The 15,298-nt window shown below is 38.7% G+C and overlaps 1 protein-coding gene across 2 annotated transcripts in view; it reads right to left on the reverse strand.

Annotated features, from left to right (window-relative positions):
- Positions 1 to 15,298, reverse strand: part of PPARGC1A (PPARG coactivator 1 alpha) — a 70,878-nt gene that overhangs the window by 20,405 nt on the left and 35,175 nt on the right. Inside the window, exons 3-7 of one of the 2 annotated variants that reach the window (XM_085316021.1) lie at positions 12,023 to 12,217; positions 10,928 to 11,050; positions 9,856 to 10,060; positions 5,633 to 5,678; positions 5,451 to 5,524 (exon numbers count right to left, since the gene is read on the reverse strand). In XM_085316021.1, coding sequence (XP_085172147.1) covers positions 5,451 to 5,524; positions 5,633 to 5,678; positions 9,856 to 10,060; positions 10,928 to 11,050; positions 12,023 to 12,217 — 643 coding nt within the window. Of the gene's footprint in view, positions 1 to 5,450; positions 5,525 to 5,632; positions 5,679 to 9,855; positions 10,061 to 10,927; positions 11,051 to 11,961; positions 12,218 to 15,298 lie in introns of those variants that run through there. The other variant, XM_085316022.1, reaches the window with a different exon arrangement.

The raw sequence follows: 15,298 nt of genomic DNA on the forward strand, positions 1-15,298 counted from the left end.
AGTGCAGAAACAAGAACAAATAGCTAAAAGTTAGAAAATGTTCATTTAACTTTTGAGCAAACCTCAAAGAGGGGGCTGGGGAAAGGCGGAAAGGTTTGAATCAGATCTTGCTTATGTCACTGCTGCGGAGTCCACCCTCAGCGTGTCCCGTGATCAGCCTCCAAAACGTAAACTTTGAGAAGGAGAGCTGGCGGCACGCTTGCTCATCAGCGTCCCTTTTGCTACACTGATCGCCGTAATCTTGACTTCACGCCACGATGCTGAATCAATAGTGCTAAAATATTCGGCAACCTTTGGATCATTTCATAGACGCCGATTTCTCCACGAATGTGTACACTGTAGTGTTGACAGTGCAAGGTATATTCTTTGCTCTCTCTTGAACTTAGCAGGTTTTGACAGATTTATGTAAGGACAGATGGCCATTACAGGCTGAAGGCTGACAAGAGGCAGTTCAGAGCATTGTTAACACACTTGCACAAACTCTCAGCAGTGCAGCACTGTGCAGAATGTAATTCAGACTATAGCTTTTTTATTGCTGCCTATTTTCTTTTGTCAAAAGAGCCTGCTGTGCACAGCAACAAATGGCTGCCATTACCCAGAATGTAATGGGTGTCAGACAAATCACGTAACACAAACAATCAAGAGTATGTAGGTCATATTTCAACAGAGCACAACCTTAGCAATATTTATGATTACTGCATTGAAATGTGCTCTATAATAAACAAGTACCTCTACATCACTCACACTTATGTACTTCTGCACAGCAAATCTGTTAGAAGTGGTACATACTCTACAATCATCCCCCTTAAACAGTCTTTTTTCTTTTTAAAGTAAAAGGCAAGTATTTTTTCATGACATGCTATAAAGCCATTTTCTTTGTAGGGACTTTTCTTTAATTGAATGGCTTCGGTAAATGGTACGTTTGCACTTTGCCTTGCTCTGTCTATACACTGTGAACTCACTCAGCGATCCTGGGCTTTAAAATAGCGTGTATCAATTTGCGAACGCTGCTGCCAAATCAGCACTGTCCTTCCCGTGCCTGTGCGGCAAAAAGGTGTTCGCATGTATACCGACTTTGCCACCTTGATCTAGCGACTTCTTTTCAAGAAGGTCTCCGGGGGAGTGGAAGTAGTTTTGATGCGTTCCAAAACCACACTAAAAACCCCTTAGTAACTCATTTAGCTCAGTTAGGTTGATAGCAGAAATCAGGGGAGTGCATTTACAGAAAATGTGACATCTTGACTTTTTAGGACTCATTTGCAATGCTGTTTTATATAGACGCCAGTCTTTCTAAAAAACATACTGTTACTGTTAGCATTTAAATATTTGATGAGGTTTGTTCTGCTTTGGAGAGGCTGAGAATTAGCAACTTTTGGGGAACACAGCTGTGGAACCTTTCTACAAGTGTACCGGGCTTTTGGGAGGCACTGAAAATGAATTCTTTTATCCCTTTTAAGTTTGAAAACGGATTGWCAGAGAAACATTATTTAAGGCCACTTACAACACTGCATGCAAGATAATAGCCCAATTCATTTAAAAAAGAAAAAAAGATCAGAAACACTTTTGTGTGGCACAGGACTACAGAAGCCAGGAAAATATAATAAAATTAAATAGCTATCATATAATAAAAAAATACATGCTTGTGGAGTAGTCAGTTTAATCTTGTTGTCAGTGCTGCAGAGAATAAATACAGACCCCTGAAAATATCTAATAATTTACTAGATTTTATTCCCTCTGGACATCTCTCTGTATCTTACATCTCATTTTATCAGGAATCATTCTGAGGTCAAACAAGTTCTCAAATGATAGAACTTAAGTAGCTAAGTACCTTAACTAAGAGATAACTCAGATCTAGAAAAGTTGGGCAAATAGTAGGGTTTAAGAATCCTCAAGGATGCTCATGAATTCCAAATTACTATTCAAGCTGATTGCATTCATATAACTTCTTCTGTCATCTTTTGGAAGGATCAAATTTTGCACACAGGAAACTGGCAAGAGGTAAATTGAGTTCAGGTAAATTACAGGAATTTGTGTGCAAATGAAAGACTTTTCACTGAGCCATCAATAGGAAGGCGGAATTATTCTTCCAGTTAATGATTTGTTACTTGTATGGTAGTAGAGCCTTAAACATATAACCTCACTTAATCCATGCACTTACATGGTAGCTTTGAGTATTTACAAGTGAAGGTTTTAAAAGACACTGAGAAACAGAGGGAGCAGAATTTCAAACATTTAGGAGCCATGTCTTCCAACTTTTGCAACTTAGAAGTTCAGCAGGAAGTCTAACATAATCATTTTGGAGCTCTCTGTCATCGAGACAGACAGTCATCCTCAGAGGGTGAGACATTCTCCTAGTCCTCCCCTCTGCAGCTGCCTCCGTGGCCTGACAGGTAACAGAATAGAGGTCCTCCAGTAATTCAGAAATGTCCCTGGAAGACTTCACAGCATTCCTGCCCAGGGCCTCTTAGTATAGTGTTTGTAATGCAGACAGTTGTGGAAGGAAAGGGATAAGGACCTCTCACGAGCTATCGCTTCTTAGTCAGAACAAGACTCTTACTACACCGAAATTTCATCCACTAGCATCAACTAGGGCTCCATGTCATGACTGACTCACGGCTCTGGCTCATGTTTCTCAGAACAGCACTACAAATGAGCTTCAGGAATTGTGATTTTGGATAGCAATGGACTTACTCTTCTATCATAGGCCCCTTAGCATATAATTGAAAAATTTTTACATGTGGTTTCCCTTAAAACCTTAAAGATTTTTGTCCCCTGTCATTTAGCAAATAAATATTTTTACAGTTTTAGAGAGGACAAAGTTACATTCATGAGGAATAACAAATCCATTTTAAGCTAAGATATAGCAGTAGCAACAGAACGGTTTCAGTTTGACTTTAGGTACGTGAATCCAAAATGTACGTGTGACGAAGATTGATGGCTTGTGTGGGAAATGCTTTTATTTATTTATTTTTCTTCTCTACAGTTAATTCATCAGTAAGGGAACCAATGCTGTTTTCAGCAGAGAGATCAAGGGAGCTCCTATTTATATTAAAATACTTTTTGCTTCGATAGTGCGAGCAGCACTGCTAATGGTCTTTTCAATTCGGCAGTGAGATCAAGGCAACTCCTATTTAAATTATAATAAATAGTGCTTGTACAGTGCAAGCTGCCCTATATAAGGACAATGAGCAATGCGGTTATCTGGATATAATTTGGAGTTGCCAGGGTCTCACTGAAGAACTCCAAGGTATTATTAATCACTACTGCCACTGTTTTTTTTCCTGTTTTTTTTATATTATTACCGAAGTGGGTCTCAGTTCTGCCATGATTTACCCACTTACACTGTAAGCTCTTCAGTACTAGAGCTTGTTTGTTATGTACTTGCTTGTTACCAGCAGAAGTAGACTTGTGACATAGGATGCTACAGCCATACAAATTAATGAGCTCAAACACAGACATGCACAATCACCCACTTTTTTTTTTTTTACAAATCTATATATATGCACATAAAAATAAAAGCTATGTTTATGTAAAGGCAGAGATTAATACAGCTACTAAAAGAGGACGAGCCGTCTCCTGAAACCTCCTCACTAGGCACTCTTGAAGAACAGAGCGAGTCCCAGCAAGGAGAGGGACAGCCATGACCGCCTGTGCTGCCTGCGAACACTGCCTCAGCTCCCTGGCTGCACATGCTCCACCAACTCTTGTTTGCTTTGATGAGCATCAGTTAACTAGCTAGACTGGATTTACCTCCAGAGGGAAGAATGTCATATTTTGATAGTACAGTGTTCCTGTTCACGTATTCATCCAGTTGTACAATTTCTCAGCTTCTGACACACATTTATTTTGCCAGTTCTCCTGGTTGTATTGCCTAAGCCAACTGCAAAGTTGGTTCTTCCTCTGTGTGCAGCTGCTGCAGTGGAAAACCACTCCAGCTGCCCTTCCTGGGCGATACTACAACACTATGGAGGAGTCATACCAACTCCCAATTTCTGTCCAGTCAGCTGATGTGAAGAGTAGGTGGCTATCTTTCTGGCTAGGAAAAAAACCCACTTTTTTCAGTGCTTTCCACTGTTTCTTGTACTATTCTGCTGTAGTCACCTCATCCRTCCCTTTCAGCTGTAGCACTAAGCACTGAGCTGCCAGTGTGCTTACAAACAAGCATACTTGTGTGGATGTGCTTCTAGTAATGACAAAAGAGGCTTCTCTGTGCTTCAGACCTGTTGGCACTGAATGGGATTAACCTGCTGCATACAGCAAATTTTGCCATGTTTGTACTGGTTTTACAAAAGCAAAGTGCAGTGGAAGGATGCTTTCTTTTGTYATGAGGGGAAAGATCAGGACCACAGATTTTTAGGACAAGAGGGAAGTGGGTATGTTTTCATGATGAATTAATGAAGAAGCTTCCAAGAAACTGGAATGATGGTTGTTGGTGGCTGAAAGCAACAGCCCAAAGTGCATAAACAGAGCTACAGCAAGGGTCTACTCTCGTGTAAAGCTGCCACTGAGTTCAAGGTAGCCAACTGCTTTACAGTACCTGAAAAATTAGTTTGCAATGGTCCCTAAAATGCTACAGAATATATAATTTATAATCCATGTATCCCCTAGGACACACTTCTAGTACACCCCTTATTTTTCAACTGAGAAAATGAACAGTTTTATCAATAGCTCGGGTTGTACCGAATATGCAGTCTTGCGTTCATTCCTGGCCACTTCAGGAAAATAGTTCAGAGGAAAGCAACAGCAGATCAGAGGTCTGAAGGAAATGACTCTTACGGAATGAGCAGATGAATTAAATGAGTATAATGTGGTGACGCATCACCTAAAGCAGCACATGATAAAAATCTTTCAAAGGTATGAGCACCAGCGAACTGAAAGGAGGAAGATAGATTGGAGATTGTGTAAAGTGTACTAACGGAAGAAATAAAGAGAAATTGAGAACATAAAATGAATATCAATTAAAAAGATACCTTTAAGCTATGCAATAGTGTTTCAGAGGCAGAGAAGAAAGCTGTTAGTTGTGACATTTTAATCTAGAGTTGACAAAACACCAAAATGTGCAGTCACGTACAGTCCTACACTGGCCTGGAGACAGACTGGATGACATAACTTTTCCATCTGTAACATCTATTACACTGTGCTGTGGGGGTTTGTATTTGAAAGATAGTGCTCAGCAGTACACAAATCTATATGGGGAATATATGAGGAAGTATAACAGATAAATGTTTCATTCATATTTTTCCAGAAATTACACTCTCTTGTCTAGGTTTGGAGTTATATTTTCAACCACCTTCCCTCTCAGATAACCGGATAAAAAGTCAATGCTAAACTGCACTGAAATTAAAATGCTGGAGACCTCTATAACATCTCAGTATACATGTTGCATTAGAAGAAACAAGCACGCAAGCAAGCCATGCTGTAAGGAAGAGCCAGCACTCCATGTTTCTCACCTGCAGTTCCAGAGAGTTCCACACTTAAGGTTTGTTCAATAGTCTTGTTCTCAAATGGGGAACCCTTGGGATCACTGGAAGACAGGGCACATTTATAAAAACAAGCTGAAATGGAGTTGCTGTAGCCAAAATGTATTAAAGCCCCCTCCCTTTTACAAATGTTTGCACTTTTTAGTACTTACTTTGGTGACTCGGGTGTCAACGGAAGTGATAAACTTGTTGGTTTAGCTAAAGGTAAATAAAAAAAAAGAAAGAAAGAAAGCGATTATGAAATATTTAAATATTCTGCAACGTATACTAAAAAGATCTTTTATTTCAATGCTGGAATCCTGTGTTAGTTAGTTAGGCTTGAGGTCCAATAGTTCAATAGGCATCTCTGCTTATCTTAAATAAATAAATACRGAGACTCATCCTGATTTCTCATTACCGGCACCAAATGGCACCAAAATTTCAACAACAATTTACATCAATTACTGTACCTCTGAAATATGGTACAAAGCCCAAATGCCAACAGCCTTTCAAAAGTAGAGTGGTACACATCAAAAATCAATGAAGAAATCTACAGGAAACACTGTGAAAATGTTATTTCTCTTAGATTTAATTTAGACTACAGTTCACGTTTTATTTGGAAACAACAGCAGCAGAATAACTACAAAGTAACAGAACGTTATGAATATTCAGTTAATTTTACTTCTACAACATACACTTTCATATATAGCACTGAGAATAGGTTGCTTCTGTGAGGCCAGAGTCCAAGCAGCTATAGTCCAAATTTCTGCAAATTATCCTGCAAACTATGACAAGCCATGGGCATAGTCACAGATGGTTAAAAATGAGGTTGAAGCTCTCAGCCCTACAATTCTGATACAGACAAAACCCAAAGCTTTAGCTATAAAAAATGTAACTCTTTTTACCCTTTATTAATGCAAACGTGTACTTTCCTAAAGCAAACCAAGAACTAGGATATTTTAAAACAACTAAGATTCCTTAAATTGCCAGTAAAATGTTTTAAAATTAAAGATATTTCATTACTTGCAAATTTTAGTTTTCARAAGTTAGACTGACGTTTAAATGCAGAGAGCACTGTACCAAGAACAACAGCAGGGGATCTCCTCTGCAAATTAATTACTTAAGACAAAATGTTCCCCTTGAACATTCCTGCACTGCAGATCTTTTGTCCAGAGTGTCACTATTGCATATTTYGTATTCATTCCAGGCATGGAACTCCCATCGACATTAAAGGATTTTATATGCAATTTGATTACTTTCATAAGCTCTAGAGTATTCCTGAAGTAATATTCCATTTTTAAAAAATTAACTCAATTCTCAAGGGCTGCATATTGTTTCTCCTCCTCCCCATATGAAAGTTAGAAGTGGAAGCTTAGGTGTTTGCCTCAGGTTCACCTTCCTCAGACGTCGCTCTCAGAGAGTAAGTTCATCTAAATAGGCTGTTTGTCCGATCCAGCATTGCCACTGATTTGTACTAAGAAAGCTGTTAGGCTAAGACCGAACACAAGTTGACACATCTTTATGTGTACTACATACATCTAGGGATATTAATGTTTGCCACAGCTGTTGGTGGCTACCTAGAGATAAAACTGGCTTAAAACCAACAAATCAAAAACCCAGCCCCCTACCTCCCTCCACACTCACAGTAAGGCTCAGAAGCAAAGTTTTTTGGGAAGGCTTCCACTGTGTTCTAGAGGAGAAAATCTACATACTCTTACCCAATTTTGGCTTTCAGAGCAAGCTGAATGTGTAAGAGCTGTTTAACCCTCTGAAAAGTATCATTCTAGCTTTCATTAGAGAGGCAGATCAGAATGTATATATAAAATCTGAAGCACTGAGGCACAGAACAAATCTGACAGAGATGGCATGGAACCAAGGTGTTATCTGACAYTCATCTGCATTGATTTTAGGCAGATATCAGTGAGGTCTCCAACAGATAAATTCACATACCAAAACACCCATTAGGCATTTTGTTACTACAAAGCAAGGACTTGACCAAACAGAATTTCTGCAAAGGATTCATCCTCACATACACAGTTATTGATAGTGTAATTATTTAGCCAAGACAATATCATTTTCCCTAGTACATGTTTATTAGAGTTTCAAGGTCTGCTCTGTGTGTGTGTGTGTGTGTGTATGCTTGAGAGAGAGAGAGATTTAATATTAAAAGGGTTCACATGGAGTTGCTTGTCCCTGTAAATTGAAAAGATTCAGGTTCAAAAGAACTAAGTTTCCTCATGGGCAAATCTCAATGCAAAACCACAGATGATCTTTGGCGTGAATGGGTTTGTGGACATTCCCATGGGTTTGCAATATGTTTGCAACAGTAACCCTAAAGGAAAATATCACTTGACTTATTCTTTGTAAGCTTTCCCATAACTTTGGAAGAAAATATCAGGCTCTGAATATTTTTTAAAACAGAAGGACCTTTTTTTTTGTAGTTTTGATTAAATTTGTGAACAAATGACTATAGGTCTGTGAATACCAGTTATATCTGCAAGGTTGCTTTTGCATGAATTGACTGTTCAGCCTGAATGACACATATTCTCCGTGTACTCCATCAGTACTGAAGTCATATGCTGGTGTAGGAGACAATTTTGATGAAAAACAACATTTCAGAAGCCTGAAAATTGAACTGTGGGAACTCAAGAAGAGATTTTTAATAAAGGAATTTAAAAAACCTTGTAATTTCACTAAATTTTCACTGAATTCACTAATAGGGATTTTCCCAACCTCTCCTTCCATCCTGTATTTACAGCCCAACTTGCCCTTCTTCTTTGCACTGAATCTACACAATTACTTCAACTAAGGGAAAATACAGCTCTGGTCTGAATAGGGAGACTTTGTAATCAGTGTATCTTTATTTAATTTATTTCTTTTTTTAATTTAATTTATTTAATTTAGTAAGTTAAATATGATATTCCTTATTGCACCCAATAGTGATAATAAAGGGGTTACAGCCCCCTGCAACTTTTGGCAAGTCTGCCTAGTTTCAGGACAGTTGCAGTAAAAGACCCAGGTTTCATCTGCACAATCCAGTCTGGATTTTGCTCAGAAGCAGTCTGCTGAAACCATCCAGAAGGAGTGGCAGTTGGCATTAAAGAAGCTCTAGGGGCAGTTGGATTTCTTTCTTCCGAGAAACATTGTTCAGAAAATTTGAAACCGTAATGAGRAAAACTATACTTAGGAGGTCATAGCATGCAGCTGCAAGAAGGGTATTTAATGGTGGGAAGGGAAGATTCAATTTTACTAAATTTGCCTAATCTTTCTAATCAACAATGAAAAATTAGATTTAACTAGGGCTGAAAAAGCTGGGGAGAGGGAGGGGAAGATAAATAAAAATGTACACAGTTTAAAATCTCTGCCTTAAAAACTATCAGAACAACATATTTTGGGTCTTGTTCTGATTTCTGTTGCAGCAGGATAACTTCCATTGACTTCAGCGGAGTCATCCAGGATCTGCACTGATGTGACTGAGAGAGGTATGTGGCCTTCTATAAGCCAAACCAAGTATATACATAGGTGTATTTTAGAGTAACAGCAACTTTAAGCAAGCTCCCTTTAGGGTCATAAGCTTTTACAGCTTTTCTTTATCTTGGGAGAGCAGGCAGGGGAGGCAGGGAGGAAAGCAGGAGAGGGTCTTTAAGTTTGTGCATCTCTGCCATAGAAGCTACTTGTAATACAGCCCCGTTCTTTATGCATTGGAGTATACTAAAAGTCAACACAGGTGTTTAGTTTTGGCCATAAAGAATCTAAAGAGAGAGAGAGAGAGAAAGAGAGAGAGAGAAAGAGAAAGATCAGGATGCTAGCTAAACTTTCGACTACTTACCAAATAAAATTACAAACTGGCAATCCAGCTTTAACAGGAATGACACATTTACTGCTTATTCTGTAGCAGTGAGAGCACTATTTATTGTCTCTTAAGGACTATGTGGCAGGTTAACAATGCCTTCAGTTTTACACTGGTAAAAAGAAAGAAGCTCACTAATGAACCGGTCTGCCCAGCTTGTTTAGGGGTATAATGATTTCTTAGTGGTACAGTACTCTGTGAATAAATATCTCCAGCTAGCTTGATTTATATTAACATGTAGCATTCATTAAACTTCCAGGTTCCTTTTCTGAGGCTGGGGGGGGGAGGGGAGGAAGGGGAGATGGAGAAGCAAGAAGATTAAAATTGTTTCAAAGCTAAATCCACCTAACTAATTCTAAACTAACTAATTCTAAAACTAAACTTCATTATCCCGTTTTTAAATTCTCCCTATACAGAAGAGCTTCTGGATTTACAATACTAATCCAAAGAACAGAAGAGGTATTGAGGGTATTCACAGCCACTGTGAATTCAGCTTCCCTCCATTAATGTCAGTACCAAAGTTACGTTCTGTGATCCCACACTTACCTTGCAGATGATTTGTCTGAGACTGCAGATGGGGCTTCCTTTTGGAGGTGCATTTCTCTTTGCTGCTGTTCCTGTTCTCTGCTGGTTTGGTCTGAGGAGGATCATCATTCGTAGTCAGATATTTGAGAAGTTCAGAGCAGGGACGTCTTTGTGGCTTTTGCTGTTGACAAATGCTCTTTGCTTTATTGCTCCATGAATTCTCAGTCTTAAAAACAAGACATARTAAAAAAAAGCTAAAATTAGTGAACTGAACCTTATCAGAATGGATATAGGTTTTCTGAAGAGATGAGATTTTCAATGAAGTGTTCAGTCTAAGTGTAGTAGATCTATGAGCTGTGAATAATTGTTTGCAGAACAAGGAAAGAAAATTACATTTAAAATTCCTAAATGACATTTATGCAGCTTTTTATTTCATTTCTCCTACATTTCAATGTTCCTACTCAGCAACATGTAACTAACAAGACCCTACAGCGCCTTTACTGTGAACAAAAAAATAAGCTGGTTTAAACCTTAATTTGCTGCTGATTGCTTGAGCCCAGTATTCACAACTCTCTTAAGTACCCCTAAATGCTCCGTTTTCAGTTACAGTGAATGGCAAGACAAACATTGTTTAATACTGCCTGCTAACAGAATTATGTCATAGCCGGCATTCTAGCCAATTAATGGCTGATATAGATCTTTTGCCAAGAACCTAGTGTAATTTTTCTTAGCTCAGCTAGCTGGTAAAATGGCAGTCCCGCATCTTGGAGTCACTCATAAACAACATCAGCCCATCAGCAAATTTTATTGTACCCCCTACTACTCTGTGTATCAATAAAGTAGGCAAGAGTAACAGACGGTGGGACAACAACTGAACTCTGCCAAGAGAAAAAGCATAAATGAAATATTCAGAGCATAAAGGAGCTCAAGTGATTTTCTGGAACCCAGTCTATAATCTGTTCACGTTTTTTGAAGCAGTTGCAGGATAGTAGGCAGATTAATACTGCACCTATAGATCGACTGCTTACTCGATTGCTGAAAGCATAAAAGACTGTTACATTTCTTTTCCTTATTATAAAGATTAAGTTTGTACCTTAACAACCACAGGGCTTGTTCTGATCCTGTGATTCGTGTTTGCATGGTTTTGTGTGCTGAGACCACTGCATTCATTGTAATTTAGCTGAGTGTTGGCTGGAGCCAGCAAGAGCTTCTTAAGCTACAAACATATCAGGGAAAGGGAGGTGGAAGGAAAGAGAAAAGTTATGCATCTTTATGGATTGAAATGACTTATCTACATTTTTTGCATAGTTACTTAAAATTAGCTATATCATTCTCAGCAAGCGGAGGATATTAAAACAGAAAGAAGGGCTCAACAATCCCCAGAGCAAACAGATTTCTTTTTTTTTTTTCCTCTTTTTTGAGGCTTGACAGCCTATTTCTGCTCCCTTTACTGCAGTATACTGCAAGGCAAGAAGAAATAACAGAGGCGTTGGATTTCTGAATCCAAGGCAATATGAAATTCTTAGCAACCTGTTTGATAGAGTGGGTCTCTGATCTAAACATAAAAGTTAATTTTAACGGAACAAGGAATATAATGTCAAGACATAAGTATTTGATCACTCCTGCAGAAGTCAGGGTTAAGAGGCCTTCACAAGAAATAGAATCACATCCCAAACTGTTTTTACAAAGCAAAGTGCATATAAAGGTTTCACCCACACCCTCACCCAAGAATTGGTTTTGTCCTGATTAGCACTAAGCTGCTGCTTACTGGTCAAATCAATGTTAAAGGCACAGAATTAGCCCCACAACCCACCAGATGCAATGAGCGTTTCTTTACAGATTACCAGAAGTGAAGTCTAAACACATACACAAAAAGCCCCAAGAAAGGAAATGTGAATTAAAAACCATTACCATGACTCATTTGAACAGAAAAATATGCAAAAGTGTCAGTCATTAGCACAAGAATCTCAACAACTCTCTTCAATACACTTTTTAAAAGATTCCCTCATTAGTCATCCTATGATCTTTTCCGTGTTTTTCCCCCCTCCGTTTAAGTTTCCGTTCTTTGCTTGATTTTCCTTTTCASTCTAAATGAAAAGCCCAAACCTTACTGTGACTACATCATACCCATGCAGCGGGTAGCCAGAGGCACATCCAATTCCTGTTAAACAGTAGGAAGGGTTCTTACTAGAGACGGCTCTTCTGCCTCCTGAGTTGGAGGGGTGCCGTCGGGCATTGGGGAAGGGCTAGCGTCATTTTCATTGGTCACATCTCCATCTGTCAGTGCATCAAATGAAGGCAATCCATCCTCATCCACAGGGATACTGTCCAATGTTTCTGTGAGAACTGCTAGCAAGTTTGCCTCATTTTCTTCATCTATCTTCTGTATGAGGAGAAAAAAAAAAGTGGAAGCAGATGAGAAGACAAAAGGAATGACACRATGACTCTGTATGTAAAACAGACAAAATATAGCCGAACTAACCTATGAAACAGCAATCTGCAACAGTGTCTCAGAAAGCACAATTTAGAGAAAAAAATCATATTTGTATTCAAAAGAGAAATTTCTTTGCATTTGCAATGCATTCCTCCAATTTAATTTCTTCCACAATTTTCTCTTTTTTTAATCCAGTGTTAACAACGATAGATAAATAATCACGTAGGGATTCAGTTACACGATGCACCTAAGCTGCTAACACCTAATGAAGCTAGCATGGCCCAGACGGTCTCTTTCTGTCTCTCTTCAGCACTGAATACCAGTTAATTGACCTGACAAAATTACAAGAATCACAGAATAAGACAGCTAATCAGAAGACCAAAAAAGGTACTACCAGAGAAATTAGGCAAATCTTGTCCACATATACAGCCTAGTGCAACAGAGAAAGGGTTTCTCTTTCATACCTCTGGATAATCTTGTTCCAAAAACAAATAAAAACTTCTCATTTCTGAGCTTTTTGGTGTAAGACTAGCAATCAAGGCTCATATTGTTAATGGCAGATTCTCTGCATTTTTTTTAAATAAGTGTATTAAGCAGGTTGCCTTTGAAGTTGTCCTTTCCAGTTATGTGGCTTGAGTGCTCAATACAACTATTGTATGCATTTACCTAATTCAGACTGCAATTATAGAAAGTAGATTAATTTCTAATCAGATGTGGCTGTAATGTTAATTTATATCAGATATCTTACTTCAGAAACAAGACTTGTTTTTRTCAAATTGAGTAAATTTAAATTCCTTCCAATTTTTTATTGAAATATAGTCCCTACTGTATATGAAGGTACAGATTTTCAGCATATTAAAGAGTTCTCAGCAATATAAYTGTGTAAAAATCATTATATTTGTTTTTCAGAAAGATCAGAAATTGATCATGACAGATCAATTATCTAGGATTTTGAAGCTGATCCTTGTGCTATTGAAATAAATGAAAAGCCTTTCACAGATTCCAGGGATCTGATCCAAATTCCAGGGATATCAATTGGGAGTTTTTCCACCAACTTCACAGCGGCTCATCACACTCCAGGCTGACACCGTGAAGAGATTTCAGCTAATTTCAGTGCTCACTCTTTAGAAGTGAAGTAGCAAGGAACACAGTTGAATAGAGCGGTAGGACAAACAAATGCTTTTTCCCTTCTTGGAAAAAAATAGGTTACAGAAATCCACATMAAATATTGCTACTAACACCTCAGAAAAAAAAGAAAACAAGAAAAAAAGTCAAGTCTTGGTATTCTCTTAGTGTAGCTTTTAGTAATATTCYATCTACCAGACTTCGAACAGAGGTTGTCATAAACCACACAGATAATTCCTGCTGTCAGGCTTYTCAGCCAAATTGCACCTCACCGGTTCTTACAGGAAAAACTGTCTTCTAGTTAGAAAGCTATGGCAGAGCACAAACTGTTCTGGTGTTTATAGCCTCATCCCCAAGAAACAAATAAACACTCCTGCAAAGCTAGTGTAAAGAAAAAGCACTTATTTAAAGGCCAAAATAGGCTTGACCACTGAGAAAAAGAATCCAAGTCTACAGATCTAGTAACTTCCCCCATATCAAATAGAAATACTCATCACACCATTGTAATCCAGCAGCTTAACTCTGCTGTTAGGGTGGAATACATTGAAATAAGGTGAAGGAAGTCAACTTTATGAATGGCATTGCCCGCCTAGCCCAGCTTTTCACAGCCACTTGTTGAGATAAACAAGCAAAAGTCTGGTGTCATGTCTRGTAAGATATAAAAAATGTTACTACACAGAAAAAGTCTTCTACAAGGTAATGAAATGCTGACTTTCTTCAACAGTATTTAAAACATCTTAGAAGCAAGCATTGCAATCTATAGGAAGAATAGCATGTCTTCATGCTTATCAGACTAGAGCTGAAAAAGCTGCTGGTAAGCCCATCACCTCAAGTGACTTCAGGGGGATCCTGCTTGCCTGGCCACTACCTCCAGCAAGTTAGGTGGTATGGTGCATCTCTGCCCCACACTGGCTTCACACTGAACACTTCAGCTTATAAAGCTGACAGTAAAGCTCTAAGTGCTACTATTGCTAACAGGGAATGCCTTCTTTAATAATAGCATGTCAGAAGAAACCCTGATACTTACTGCTAGCTGCTTAGCTCTCATGCTTTAAACAGACATTCAAGTGCACTGACGTTCAAGAACAGAAAGTTGAGTGGACACTGGTCCTCATCACAGCAATTTCAATTAGTTTTGTACAAGTTTCAACATTCAAACACCCCAGAGAAAGCAAAGGATGTGACAAAGAGGACTCTGTTAAACAATTAATGTCACTTTCCATTATTGCTTCAGTCCCAATGTACAGAGCAAATAAATCAAAGTCACCACAGACGAAGCACAGTAGCTGGCTAACACATGTCTGTTCACAAATGACATGRCAGCAGGAACACATTAGTCACGAAAATGACATTGCAAGATAACCTTTTAAAGGTTTAACTCTGCGATTGCTCCTAATTGTCCTAAATTACTGTTTATAAAGAAGCACACTTATTACGTAGAGCAGAAATGGGGCTGAGGGGAGATGCAGAGAGAGAGAGAGAGATGGTCTGATACATCAACGTCTGAGCAATAATCACTGAAGCAGTAACTTTCAGCTTTGCTATCGCAGCCTGAATCTTGGTGTTGACAGCACAGGGAAGAAGCAATGCCATGGCCAAATGCAGTGTATTCCACTATTTCAGCACTGTCACTTAGGAAGTTCGTTTTCCAGACTGGCATCCAACCTGCTAATCTAATACATCGTGTGAATCAGAAGATGCTGCTTGCCCGTGAGGTCAGTGGAAATGAAGGCTGCTCAGCACCTGAGTGCTGAGCACCTGAAGGCATTCAAACTCGCTCAGTTGTGCCCCTAAATGCCAAAGAGGGTAACACTGAAATTATTTGCTTCTTTTAGAAGGAGCTGTTAAGTATTTAGACCACCTAAACGGACTACAGGATTTAAGAAGAAAGGATGGACGATTATT

The sequence above is a fragment of the Rhea americana genome, unplaced genomic scaffold (genome assembly GCF_003343005.1).
Source record: "Rhea americana isolate MKP2758 unplaced genomic scaffold, rheAme1 scaffold_449, whole genome shotgun sequence".
NCBI classification, from domain to species: Eukaryota; Metazoa; Chordata; class Aves; order Rheiformes; family Rheidae; genus Rhea; species Rhea americana.